Genomic DNA, 13,864 nt, shown 5'->3' with positions numbered 1-13,864 from the left:
TTGTTCATAAAGGAGTTTGTTCAACTATAAGTGTAATATGTATGTATTGTAAATAGAAATCTGATTACAGATTAACATCTGTGGCAGTTCGATAACTATACATTATATTTCTAGATTGTGCTCACACATGCTCCTGAAGAAGACAACAAACGTTTGAAACATGTTGAGCTTCCAAGTGGACTGTTTAATTGATTTACAAAAACCCATATGTAGAACATACAATATCTCACAAAAATTAGTACACCCCTCACATTTTTGTAAATATTTTATTATATATTTTCATGTGACAACACCGAAGAAATGACACTTGTCTACAATGTAAAGTAGTGAGTGTGCAGCTTGTATAACAGTGTAAATTTGCTGTCCCCTCAAAATAACTCAACACACAGCCATTAATGTCTGAACCGCTGGCAACCAAAGTGAGTACACCCCCTAAGTGATAATGTCCAAATTGGGCTCAAAGTGTCAATATTTTATGTGGCCACCATTATTTTCCAGCACTGCCTTAACCCTCTTGGGCATGGAGTTCACCAGAGCTTCACAGGTTGCCACTGGAGTCTTCTTCTACTCCTCCATGATGACATCATGGAACCGGTGGATGTTAGAGAGCTTGTGCTCTTCCACCTTACGTTTGAGAATGGCCCACAGATGCTCAATAGGGTTTAGGTCTGTAGACATGCTTGGCCAGTCCATCACCTTTACCCTCAGCTTCTTTAGCAAGGCAGTGGTAGTCTTGGAGGTGTGTTTGGGGTCGTTATGTTGGAATACTGCCCTGCGGCCCAGTCTCTGAAGGGAGGGATCATGCTCGGCTTCAGTATGTCACAGTACATGTTGGCATTCATGGTTCCCTCAATGAACTGTAGCTCCCCAGTGCCGACAGCACTCATGCAGCCCCAGACCATGACACTGCCACCACCATGCTTGACTGTAGGCAAGACACACTTGTCTTTGTACTCCTCACCTGATTGCCGCCACACACACTTGACACCATCTGAACCAAATAAGTTTATCTTGCTCACATCAGACCACAGGACATGGTTCAGTAATCTTCAGCAAACTGTTTGCAGGCTTTCTTGTGCATCATCTTCAGAAGAGGCTTCCTTCTGGGATGACAGCCATGCAGACTAATTTGATGCAGTGTGTGGTGAGTGGTCTGCGAACTGACAGGCTGACCTCCCCACCCCTTCAACCTCTGCAGCAATGCTGGCAGCACTCATACATTTATCTCTCAAAGACAACCTCTGGATATGACACTGAGCATATGCACTCAACTTCTTTGGTCGACCATGGAGAGGCCTATTCTGAGTGGAACCTGTTCTGTTAAACCGCTGTATGGTCTTGGCCACCGCGCTGCAGCTCAGTTTGAGGGTCTTGGCAATCTTCTTATAGCCTAGGCCAGGGATATGCAATTAGCGGACTTCCAGTTGTTTCAAAACTACAAGTCCCATCATGCCTCTGCCCCTGGCTGTCAGAGTCTTGCTATGCCTCATGGGATTTGTAGTTCTGCAACAGCTGGAGGTCCACTAATTGCATATCCCTGGGCTTTTTCAGATCCCCAGACAGTTCTTTGCCATGAGATGCCATGTTGAACTTCCGGTGACCAGTATGAGAGAGTGAGAGCAATAACACCAAATTTAACACACCTGCTCCCCATTCACACCTGAGACTTTCTGAGTCACATGACACCAGGGAGGGAAAATTGCTACTTGGCCCCAATTTTGAAAATTTTAATTTAGGGGTGTACTCACTTTTGTTGCCAGCAGTTTAGACCAAGGGTTTTCAAACTACGGCCCTCCAGTTGTTCAGTAACTACAATCCCCATCATGCCTATGCATGTCTGTGAATGTCAGAGTTTTACAATGCCTCATGGGATGTGTAGTTCCGCAACAGCTGGAAGGCCGAAGTTCGAAGATTCCAGGTTTAGACATTAATGGCTGTGTGTTGAGTTATTTTGAGGGGACAGCAAATTGACACTGTTATACAAGCCGTACACTCACTACTTTACATTGTAGACAAGTGTCATTTCTTCAGTGTTGTCACATGAAAAGATAGAATAAAATATTTACAAAAATATAGAGGGGTGTACTCACTTTTGTGAGATACTGTATACTGAGTTTTCTGCTGGACCAGATGGACATGGTTTTATATTTGTGTTTTTAACTTTTTGTATAATAAAATATTGAAAAAAAATGTTTTTATGTGGCACCAGAATCTTTCATATGCCCTCAACAGTTGTCTGCTATCCAATTTTTGTTCTGGTCTATGAAATATATTAAAGTCTACCAATCATTAGATGTGATGGCTGTATTAGTTTTCTTTTATTACGTTTTTTCCCCCTCTGTGTTCACCTGGTGATCTGGCCAGTAGCACACCTCCTGTGTACAGTGCCCCCACTCTGGATGAAGGAACAAAGGAGGCACCATTGGACCACAGCATTTTCAGTCTGGGGGAGGGGAACGTTAGCTGTACTGGGAGATTTAGATACACTAAACAAATTAAAGCCAAACTTCAGCTTTTACTTTATAAGCTAAACATTTTAAGCACCCGTCAGTGGTAAATGGTTTGTTTTAAACCTCTGATACATTTGCATAACAGCTTTTTCTGTTGAAAAACAACGGACTTAGGCCTGGTTCACAATGATGCGACAACTGATCCAACTTTGGAGCACTTGTCGTATCAGAAGTCGGACCCCATTCAATGGAACCGTTCTAATCGGTGCGACTTGGGCTTCTCCAACTTAGAAAAAGGTTCCTTCACTACTGTTAAAGAAGTCGCATGCAAGTCATACCAAAGTCCTGCTGAGGTCTGACTTCAAAGTCGTGCGGAAGTCACGGGCAGCGTGAACCCAGGCTTAATGCCAGGACAACCAGGTGAAAATAAAGAAAAGAAAGCCTGACAAAAAAAACGAATGCAGCTACCATAGCTAAGAATTGGTGAACTGCAATATAATAAAAGTTTGCTTTTAGCTTGAAAACTGCTTTAAAGTTTGCAATTTACAATTTTTCAGCGTGTTTGCCAAACGCATCCACAAATATAACTGAAGCACTCTTCTACTCCAGATCAGATTATACTCTGTCCTATCAGGATAGCAGCGTCCTCAGTACTTTTCACTGATCTGGAACAAGAATATACAATGGCAGACCAGACCCTATATTATCGCAGTATAGATTTCCTTTGAAAAGCAGAATTGTTTTCTATCTGTTTAGCACAAATGTAAATTGTATTTAGCTTTATTTAATTCAGCCGTATATTCTGTTTTAAATATCTCTTTATTTTATTTTGTTTAAAAAATACAAAACAACCATCCATTACAACATATATAACATAAAATTACCAACATATTCCCCAAAAAAAAGCCGTATATTCTGGAGCAGGATTTTTTTTACATTTTTTATTGTAACTCCAGCCAAAAGTTTTTTTATCTCCCATCCTGGTGACCACTGTCACTACACCATAGCTCCCAACTGTCCCTCATTTCCAGGGACTGTCACCTCAGGTCTATAAAAGCTTTAAATAAACCGTAATCTCTCTAACACCTACCCCTGATTCACTAATACTTACCTTCCCTGTGCCACTCACTTGTGCTGTCAGAACCGTATGTCACCTCCAGTCACCAGAACTAAATACGGTCATATGTTGCATGGGTTGACATCATCAAGCCTGTGTAATCCCCAGTGACATCCGGTACAAGGTATACACAAGGTTAGGACGGCAAAGCAATGGTGCGGCTGGGGAGTGTGGGGGAAAAGGAGTAAAATGGGGCGAGGGGCTGGGGTTTAAAGAGACTGTAGGGTTGATTTACTAAAGGCAAATCCGCTTTGCACTACAAATGCACTTGGAAGTGCAGTCGCTGTAGATCGGAGGGGAAACTGATTTTTATCATCCAATCATGTACAAGCAAAAATGCTGTTTTTTATTTTCCTTGCCTTTCCCCCTCAGACCTACAGTGATTGCACTTCCAAGTGCACTTGTAGTGCAAAGCGGATTTGTCTTTAGTAAATAAACCCCTTGGTCACTTTGCAAGACAACATGACATCTTTCCATCTATAAAATCTTCTGCCTTTGTTGTTTTAACATTGGACAGTAAAAATTTTTTTTTCTGCCAGTAAATACCTTATACAGCCCACTTCCTGTTTCTTATCTGGCCGTTAGCCTAGGCTTGTGACATCATACACAGCTCTCTCTCTCTCTCTCATGAGCATTTGCCAGGAAGGGAGGGGGGATGAGTCATAAGAGGGCCAATGAGAGCTGCAGGTGTGCCTCTGTGTGTCCGTGAACAGGCAGCAGCTTCAGCTGCCCACAGTTAAAATGGATGCAGCCAGACTCAGTGGAGGGAGATTTCCGCAGCATATTTGGCAAGTACAGAATTACAGTATATAAAATAATATGCAAAGTGGTTGGGGGGGGGGGGGGGGGGCTTCAGAATGGCAAAGATGTTTTTATTACAAATTATGTGAGCAGACTGCAGTTGCTCTTTAATTTGAGTTCCACAGGCTGACTGAGAGAAACCACTTGATTCCCCCATCATGCTTAACAATGTGGAGTGTATATACAGTATTTAATCTGTATCCTTTTTATAGTCATTATCCATTAGTGTTAAAGCAGAACTGCATCTGCATGGAGTATTCACAGATAATACCATAATGTGCATGTATGCACTGTTCCTTCCTCCAGTGATGCAAGGTCTACGCCAGGGGTGACCAACTAGTGGCCCACAGAGACCTCTGATGTGGCTCGTGACCTCCTGCTCTGGGATGGAATAGAATAGAATACTGTTATTAAAGGTCAGTTTATTACTAAAATCACAGTGTATACTGTATATGGGCATATCTGTTCTGCAGTGGTTACTGGGCTGCTTTCAAACTGATTTGCAGGTGCAGAGCAGTGCACCTGCAGGCGGGGGGGTTACCTGCACTGAGCCATAGACTTCTATTACCTGTGAGTTTGGTGGGCTTTCTGAAAGTGCCCCACACCTACAGGATATAATAGAAGTCTATGGCAAAGTGCAGCTAACCTGCAGGAAAGCCACAGGTGAACTGAGCTGCCCCCTGCAGTGCGGTTAAACAGTGCTTGAGTGTGAAAGCAGCCTTAGGCCCCATTAACACGGTCAGTCCGACCCAATTGGACCCTCCATTCACCTCTAAGGAGTGGCAGATGTAAATGGACTTCTGTCTGTTTACAAAAGCCTACCTTCAATCTAAATAAAAAAAAAAAAAAAGTAGCGTGGGCTCTATAGAGTAGAGTAGGCTGCCATCCACCCGTTCCGCTCATTGTGGCCCTTGGCTGGTTACCAAGTCGCTTAAGTGGCCCTCACTCTTCAAAAGGTTGGGCACCCCTGGTCTACGCTCTCCCTTGTCATACCATTGATGCTGTTACTATTCTCTTCTAGGCATTTTCCAGATCAAGAGTTATCTTCAGCAGTGTGTCATTCAATGATGATGTAAGTCCAGAGTATGCCCACAAGAGTTAGGGCCGGTTCACACCTAAATCGCACAGGAACGCAGTCAGCATTCTTCAAATAAATGGGCTGAAATTACACTGGATTGCACCAAAAGTAGCACATGCACTTTTTAAAATCACACAGTACTGCAGTACCATGCAATCCGTTACAGGCAAACGCACTGCATTTGCAATGTGCATTTAGGGAGTTATTAGGATTACAGCAGCAGATTGCACACCCAGTGTGTTTTGAATGCAATGCTAGAAACGCGTGCGCGCACACACACACACACACACACACACAAGTTTCCTGCATCATGCGCATTATGCGCTATACAAGTATTTCATTCATTCATTCATTAATGCTCTGGTGTGAAAAAGCCCTTCCAGCGCCGGTTCTTAAGATACTAAGATTGTACACTCCACTGCACATGCATGGCAGTCATTGTAGGATTAAAAATGAATGGTAGCAGGGAGATTTACTACAACTGGTGCAGCTGTGCATAGTAACCAATTTCTAACTTTAGCTTGTTCAATTAAAAATACTAAAGGCTCATGTTTTATTTTTATTTTTTAAATACCAAACGTCTCTGAGCAATGGTTTTGCACAGAGCAGCCTCGATCCTCCTCTTCTCGGGTCCCCTGTTGCCGATCTGGGCCCCACCCTCCTGCCAATTGCCCCTATAGCAAGCCACTATGTGTCTCCATAGGACACACAGAGCAGGACTCGGCCTCACAACCACTTCCCCCTCACTGGCACTGACTTGACAGCAGTAGGAGCCAATGGCTCCTGCTGCTGTATCTGAGCCAATAAGGAGCGAGAGACCTGAGAAAGCCTCAGTTCTTGTGCACATCGCTGGATCGAGATTGGGCCTAGGTATGTCTTTAGGGGCACTGCACGCAGAAGGTTTTTTACCTTAATGCATATAATCACTTTATGACAAGAAAGCCTAGAAGCTGATTGGTTACCATGCACAGCTGCAGCAGTTTTAGTAAATCTCCCCCAAAGAGTGTCTTCTAGCCTAAAACGCTACTGGCTAATCACTTTTTCTACTTTAAGTCTAGTTCTGCTTTAACAATTAACACCTAATGTTCCAAACAAGGTATTTTATAAAGAGCAGAACACCGAAAATTAGGTCATCTCGTGTTTATTATGCAACAAATATAACATTGCAGAAGATGGTGTAATACTTTCAGCAGTTCAGCAACGCTCCTACTGCTGGAGAAAATAATTTGGTGGCACTGTGCAGAACTTGGATTACATATGGTTTTAGAAAGCTTTAAGGCTTTTTAAAAGTTATTTAAAAGCATGAATTCTTTGTACAAATGAGGAAAAACAAGTCTAGTTTCTGTTTATTGGCATATATTGTAAAGGCACAGGTGGCATATGGTTATCATAACATAAAAGTGCCCATTGCAAAATATGGGCAGTTTTACAAGCTCTGTTGCAAGCGTGGGACACAAAAAGGCAGTATTATAGGAGCTGTAAATGAAAGAAAATACACATATCTATATTTGCATATAACAGATTCTGTTGCAGGTAAAAAGGCTTACATGACCTGCTCGTCATAAAAATAATATTGGAAATAAAAAGGCAGCACCATACAGTTGGTCAAATAATACAAGATATACACATTTCAAACAGAAGTCAATAGCCTTCTTATATAAAAGGTATAGATATATATTGCATGGTCATAACATTGGGTTCAAGTACTCTAACCTACAGACACCATATTTATTGGCCTCCCAGTGGAGAAAATGAGACTTCACTTTTGGAGGACACTATATTTTCTGTTCTGTGATTCAAGATAGAAAGGGTAATCTACAAAAGCATTAAAATATATGGCAAGTTCATAGATTTTTCTAAGGTACTGATTGAATATTTCAATGTGTGCAATATGTAACAGATACAGTCATTAAAGAAACTGGCAGATGATGAATAAGTACCAAACAGTTTTCTGAACATACAAGTGAAAACCTGTGTTTTTCATAGTGTTGGTGATTTAAAATAGACAAAACCATTACTTCATATGGCCCATCTTTTAGGTGCACAGTGTATACACATGCGAGTTTGCAGAACTGGGCCTTACAGAAATGTCTGCTTGGCAAAAGAAAGAATCATCGTTCCAAAAGACTGCCTGCAATCATTTGAATCTCCCAGTCTCTATTAGTAAATGTTCCTATGTAAGAGACTCCTTTACGGAAGTAAATGTTTAGCACCATAGCTGCTAGCTTGATCATGACCTCCACTTCTTTAGGATGTGACCTAATCAGCAAAGAAAAATGAAAGTGGCCACTTGCTGAATTAAAACCAAATTCTCACTATAGAGTATGGTGCAAAATCTGGCACACCGATAGCCTTGGTTGGACTGCATCACAAAATCGTATTGCTCATATAATGCTAAAACTTCATATCCTGCAGTTGCTGTGATCTTTACGTATTACTTTAGGTGATTATCCATTAAAAAAACAAAGAAAAAAAACCCAAACAGCAATGTGCAAAACTGGCATTCTAGCAAGATAATAGACCAGGGATATGCAATTAGCGGACCTCCAGCTGTTGCAAAACTACAAGTCCCATCATGCCTTTGCCTCTGGGTGTCATGCTTGTGGCCGTCAGAGTCTCGCTATGCCTTATGGGACTTGTAGTTCTGCAACAACTGGAGGTCCGCTAATTGAATATCCCTGTAATAGACCATAACTGCATTTATTTTGCAATTCAGTATTTTGCCATTTAAGAACGGAGCATTGGTCTAGAACTCACACACCCAAGTTTTTTTCATTGTCTGCGTAATGTCCTTTCTGAATAATATGAACCACTCCGCCAAACTTTATACAAGACGAATGTGTTAATTTGAACTGATCCACTTAAAAGAAAATATAGCAAAAGGCCTTTTAAACCCTGGAACCTGATATGGACTCAAAGCTCCTTTCCATGAGTGGTTAATAGTACTCAACAATGACACGAACACAATAAAAAACAGGTATCCAGACCTTTTAAAAGCACTGTATACGTTACACAATTAATTATCTTTCTAGTTTCTTGTAAGATACAATGTGGTAGCCAGTGATAACAAGCGGTCTATAATTTGCTAGTGATACATCAGCACAGTGATACATGTTGACAAAATGTCAAAGAATAAAAACGTATGTAGACAGCAGCTTCATTAAATAGAGAATTTAAAATACAAACAATAAAAGCAAAAAAGACATGTACCTTTTTATCCATACCATATAAACTGCTAGAACCTACTTAGAAGATATGTATTAAATATAAATTACACACAATTTTCATTTAATATTAACAGTGGAAAATATGCAGTTCTCGTTTTTTTCTGGGTCCTGAGGAGAATGATGGAGTGGTGAAAGCTGGAATTGTCGCCTGCATTAGTTCATAAACTGAGTGTACCCTTCGGCCCCGGTTACAATTACATCCATCCAGATTCTCATGGCTTCTGCAGAAGGAGCCACCATATAATACAGCCGGTCATGGGTCTTGACACAAAATGTCAGTGCAGGGTTGGGGCTCTGTAAGAAATATACAAGATCAATTATGAAATGTGGTTTAGAAGTTGCTTAAACAGTTAAAAATACTTAATAAACAAATTGATTACCGTATTTATCGGCATATAACGCGCACAGGTGTATAAACACGCACATTCACTTTAAGAGGGAAGTTTCAGGAAAAAACTTTAATTTTAATAAGGCAGCTAAAATTTAAGTATTGACGTATAACACGCACACGCTAATTGCACACGATTTTTATGGTGAATAAGTGAGTGTTATACGCCAATAAATACAGATTTTATATATATATATATATATATATATATATAAAGTGACAAACTAAAAACCAAACATCCTGTTTTATGCATAATACAGAGTAAAATCATGGACTAAGAAGTATCAGAAGTGTTGCTAAGCCTCACTGTCATTCAGCGGTCAAATTCTACAGCCTCAATGGCCAGAAGAGGTTCCAGTAATTAGATAAAATGCAGGGTAAAGTTTAGCATGTGAAATAGGCGCTTCTGCAGACTTAGCAGAAATCAAGACTTTGCTTACAAGCTGGGGCCTAGATCCAGGGGCTTTACAGGGACATAGGGAGTGGTATAAAGAATGAAAATTGCAGCCACCATTTCAGTAGTAGTGTTATCTTAAAGTGTAATTACACTTTTATTTTTAAATAAACCTCTAACAAGCAGGGGTTAAATGCTTCTTCCTGCCTGTCAGCAGTAACGTGGACTGAACCACACACGCAAAGCCAGGTCATTCAAGTGATTGAACGGAGTAAACCTGGAAGGAAGACTGGGAGAAAATGGAAGCTCCTAGGACAAAATGGAGCACTGACAATGCGGTGTTAGAGGGCTTCGTTTGACTATTAAAGTGGTAGTAAAATGTCACAAAAAAAAAAAAAAGAACAAAAAATTTCCCCTGTATCACTAGCACATTATGAGAGACTTGCCTTAAAACGAAACCCTCCAGCGGTGCGCTGTCAATGCTTCCTTCCCCAGCTCTTCCTCTCAGGTGTTGCAAGGGAGCCATGGCACAGGGCTCTGAATGGACGGCGTGTTGTCCACTCATAGCACAGTACGCAGGTGTAGGTGACGTCACTGGCTGCAGAAGTTGTGGATATCCCCTAAATGGTGCAGGTTTAGGAGATATTCCCTGTACCTACAGGTAAGCTTTATCATAAACTTACCTGTAGGTACAAGTGAGCAAGCAGTGTTTACTACCACTTTAAGTCTGCTGTAATGTGCTGATATTCTATGCATATTGGCACATCCTAGCACAAACCTCTTGGGGACACATAAAAAACAAAAAAAAAAAAAAACAGTTCTATTTGTGCAACTCCAACAGGCACACAGGAGTTAAATTATGAATAGCTGAAGATGGAGGACAATGAACCAGGAATGGGCTCCAAGGAACAGCACTGAACTGTATGCGGTCTTAGTATGCTGTAAATACTTTCATATTTCAGAAGGTGGTTTATTTCTGTTTTAAAGACTTTATAAGCAATGAAAGGTTCATTTTGATTAACATGGGACAAAAGAAACACAACTAATCACACTCACTATTTTAATTCTCCAGATATCTTTGCCAGCACAGGTTTGTTTGGCTGATTCAGACAGGTTGCCAGTAAAAGTATTTATTTCACATATTATAATTGTAGCCAGCAAGTCATACAATTTTACCATAAAAAATATTCTGAAATGAGGCAATAACCAATTGTAAAGCAAACCAATACACATTCTCACCCACCTCCTTCCACAGGGGTAAAGAGAGAAAGTCAGAAATCTGCTATGAAGGACAAGAGAGGAATTCAGTGCAAAATTATATAAAAACTGGTATAAACCAGGTGCACAGATGGATACATGCAGTAACAGACTTAACATGCATTAACCTGTAAATCAAGTATACTGAAATATTCAGTTGTGACACCAGTATGTTAATATAGTTAATATACCTCCAGTGCTCTTAGTGTTTCTCAACTCGTCATTGGGTACACGAAACAGGTCATGTTATCTGCCTTTTGCAAAGGGAGAACAGTTGCAGTAATTAATCTCCTGTAGCATGTCCGCAGTCTCTGACCATCTCCTGTATCAGATGATTAGAGACTGGGGACATGATACAAGAGATGGTTGGAGACTGCTGACTGAATTTTCTTGAGCTTTTCTTGCACCAAAGGTGCCAATAATGGCTAACAATAAATTCATATTCATTTAAAATTGATGATATTAAGCCGAGTCGAATACAATACAATTGTATATAAAAATAAATATTTTTTAAAAACTATTTTCAGAATCGGTTTTCGGTCTAGTATTTTTCATTTTCGGTATTGGTTTCGGCACCAAAAAACCCATTTGTACACCCCTACCAGCAAGCCATTTTTTTGGCGGTCAAACACTTATAATAGTGATTAGTTATGGCTACCCTCTCTGCTTTATACTTTCTATTATTGTTAAATCCCGTGACCTGCATTTTGCAGCCCATTCATAAAATGCAGGCCAATGCAGGTATTGGAATTCCCTCTGCTTAACACAGCAGAGAACTTGATTGCTGGACAACCAGTCATGTGACTGACAGGTCATGCGATCAGGCTCACCTCCAGTCTTTTTTTACTTGCACTTATATTGCACTCAGCTGGCTTTGGGCCCCTGAATCAAAGAAGAGCAATGCACTTTTTGCAAGCAAATGACTGCTCTTTATTAATGTTTATTTTTTCCTTTTATAAGCAGTGGTATAACTCCAGAATGGCCATACTGCTAGTTTTTATTTTTAAATGGATCCCTTAATCTCAGGCAATGCAAGTGCCATATCCAATAAATTAGGCATGCCAAAAAATAAATAGGGAATGTTATCTGGGGTCCTGTCATACAGGTTTTGCATCTGTGGCACTAAAGAAAAAGAAAATTGAAGTACACCCGAGCAACCTACTTGTGGGTAAACTAGCCCATCACCATACAATGCTTATTTGCTGCTTTTATAATTTTTCAATCGTATTCCAAGTCTTGTTTTAAATGATGCTGGAAATACATTTGTTGGTTCCAGTGTCATTCTAGGAGGGTCGATGCAATATGCTGCTGGGGTTCCCAGTGGGTGTTATTGCTGGAGTAGCCATCAGTAACAATCCTACTACAGAGCATTCAATAAGAGCACAATGTAATACAATGCTCCAGCATTGGGGATCAATAAAAAAACATACCAAAAACAAAAATAACTCTTCTGGCCATTAATTCTCAGTTCCAAAGTTCCAAACAAATATGTTGGATGTGCTAGGAGGACACTTGCCTTTATTAAGCAATGTCATTTTTTTCAATCACAAAATGGGTTAAAATGGCACTATTGTGTTAATAACTTGTATACACTATCCCAACTTGAGATTATCTTAACAGTATAACAATTTACACATTATTATAAATATATTTTTTCCTGAGGACATCACAATGTAACACTGAAAGGGTAAAAAAAAAAAAAAAAAAAAAAAAAAAAATAGAAAAAAAATCTCCAAAATTATAAATAAATGTGGATTAACTACAATAGGAAAGAAGGTATAGACTGAAATGGGTAAAGTTGGTATAGCTTTGACCCCATATTGGCTGCTAAGGGACCAAGCCCTCACTGGAAGATAGGTTTGCCTCTGACACTCATAGTATATTTTCCCAATTTAATATATTTTCATAAATATGGGGCCTTTCATAGACAGTTCTATAGTTGTACAGAAAAGTCAAAAAGGCAAATAGATCAAAATATATTTTATTCTATTGAGAGAATAGAGAGAAAGAGCAACCAGATATGCATATAGGCAATTCCTGGATAAAGAATAAGTACACTTCAAAACAAAGTTCAGTTATCCTTTTGCTCCTTTGCCCTGATCCAACGATCCCACCCTCCCCCTCCACAGATATATACTTACCAAGATCCATCTGCCATGGCCTCCATTCGTTTATTTAACCCAACACAAGTCCCTCTCTCCTGGATGCACAGGCACCTTACAGCCCTATAGACTTCTATGGGGCTAGTCTACCTTAGTCTTCCAACTATTTTCTAAGCTTGGGCATATTAAAAACTCCAACTGAACAACAATGCAACAAAACAGCTTGCCAAGTATAGAAGCAGATTTGTTAGGCCAAAATTTGTTTTGTGGACTTCAAAGAACTTTCAATGAAAACATCTTGGAAAAAACTTTTTCAAACAAAGAAATATTACGGCATAAGTAAAGAATTTGCTTACAGGGTTTTAGAGTTCAAAGTGAAAAATTATTAACATCAAAGTGAGAATTTTTTTTTAATTAAAAGGGATTTGAGTAAACTTGTCACACTTCAAAAGTGACTTTGTGAACATCAAATTGAGAATGGGTAAAACAGAGTGAAAAGTACAGTAAAAAAAATTATATTTTTAATTATCACTTAAAGTGATTTCCCTCATCGTTTCTGAATAAAAGGCCTCAGACGGTTTATTTTGATCAATGCCGATTCTGTTAAATAAATAAAATGAAAAATGTAATATAGTTGTGAGATCTGGCCTGGGGTTGAGCTGGGGGAAAAAAAAAAAAAAAGTTTATATTTTCAAACTTTTATTTCAATTTAAAGCGGAGGTTCACACAAAAATGGAACCTTCACTTTTTGGAACCCTCTCTGGTGATACATTTGGCACCTTTCGGGGGGGGGGGGGGGTGCAGATACCTGTATACCTGCACCCACTTCTGGGCATAGACTCCCGTACGAGTCTACGCCTCACCAATCCCCCCCCCCCCCCCCGCTGTCTACTGGGAAACACATGGGTCCCAGAGACAGCAGGGACCATCCGGACGCGCAGTAGGGAACCGGCAAGTGAAGCCGCAAGGCTTCATTTCCTGAATCTCCTACCGAAGATGGCGGCGGCAGCACCCGAGAGCCGGGCCACACATCGGCTTCGGGTGCCGACA

At 40.2% G+C, this 13,864-nt stretch overlaps 1 protein-coding gene across 19 annotated transcripts in view; it reads right to left on the bottom strand.

Annotated features, from left to right (window-relative positions):
* Nucleotides 1-6,766: 6,766 nt before the first annotated feature.
* PHLDB1 (pleckstrin homology like domain family B member 1) overlaps nt 6,767-13,864 on the bottom strand; it is a 198,451-nt gene continuing 191,353 nt past the window's right edge. For 14 of the 19 annotated variants that reach the window (XM_077456846.1, XM_077456832.1, XM_077456830.1 and 11 more), the window contains 2 exons: nt 10,699-10,737; nt 6,767-8,967 (listed from right to left, as the gene is read on the bottom strand). In XM_077456846.1, the coding sequence (XP_077312972.1) occupies nt 8,827-8,967; nt 10,699-10,737 (180 nt within the window). In that variant the 3' untranslated portion in view covers nt 6,767-8,826. The remainder of the gene's footprint in view (nt 8,968-10,698; nt 10,738-13,864) is intronic. The other 5 variants (XM_077456835.1, XM_077456838.1, XM_077456849.1 and 2 more) reach the window with 2 other exon arrangements.

Source organism: Lithobates pipiens, unplaced genomic scaffold (assembly GCF_037356315.1).
Source record: "Lithobates pipiens isolate NorthernLeopardFrog02 unplaced genomic scaffold, aLitPip1_a1.2 Scaffold_27, whole genome shotgun sequence".
In the NCBI taxonomy this organism is placed as follows: domain Eukaryota; kingdom Metazoa; phylum Chordata; class Amphibia; order Anura; family Ranidae; genus Lithobates; species Lithobates pipiens.
This window is presented reverse-complemented; position numbering and strand designations above follow the sequence as displayed.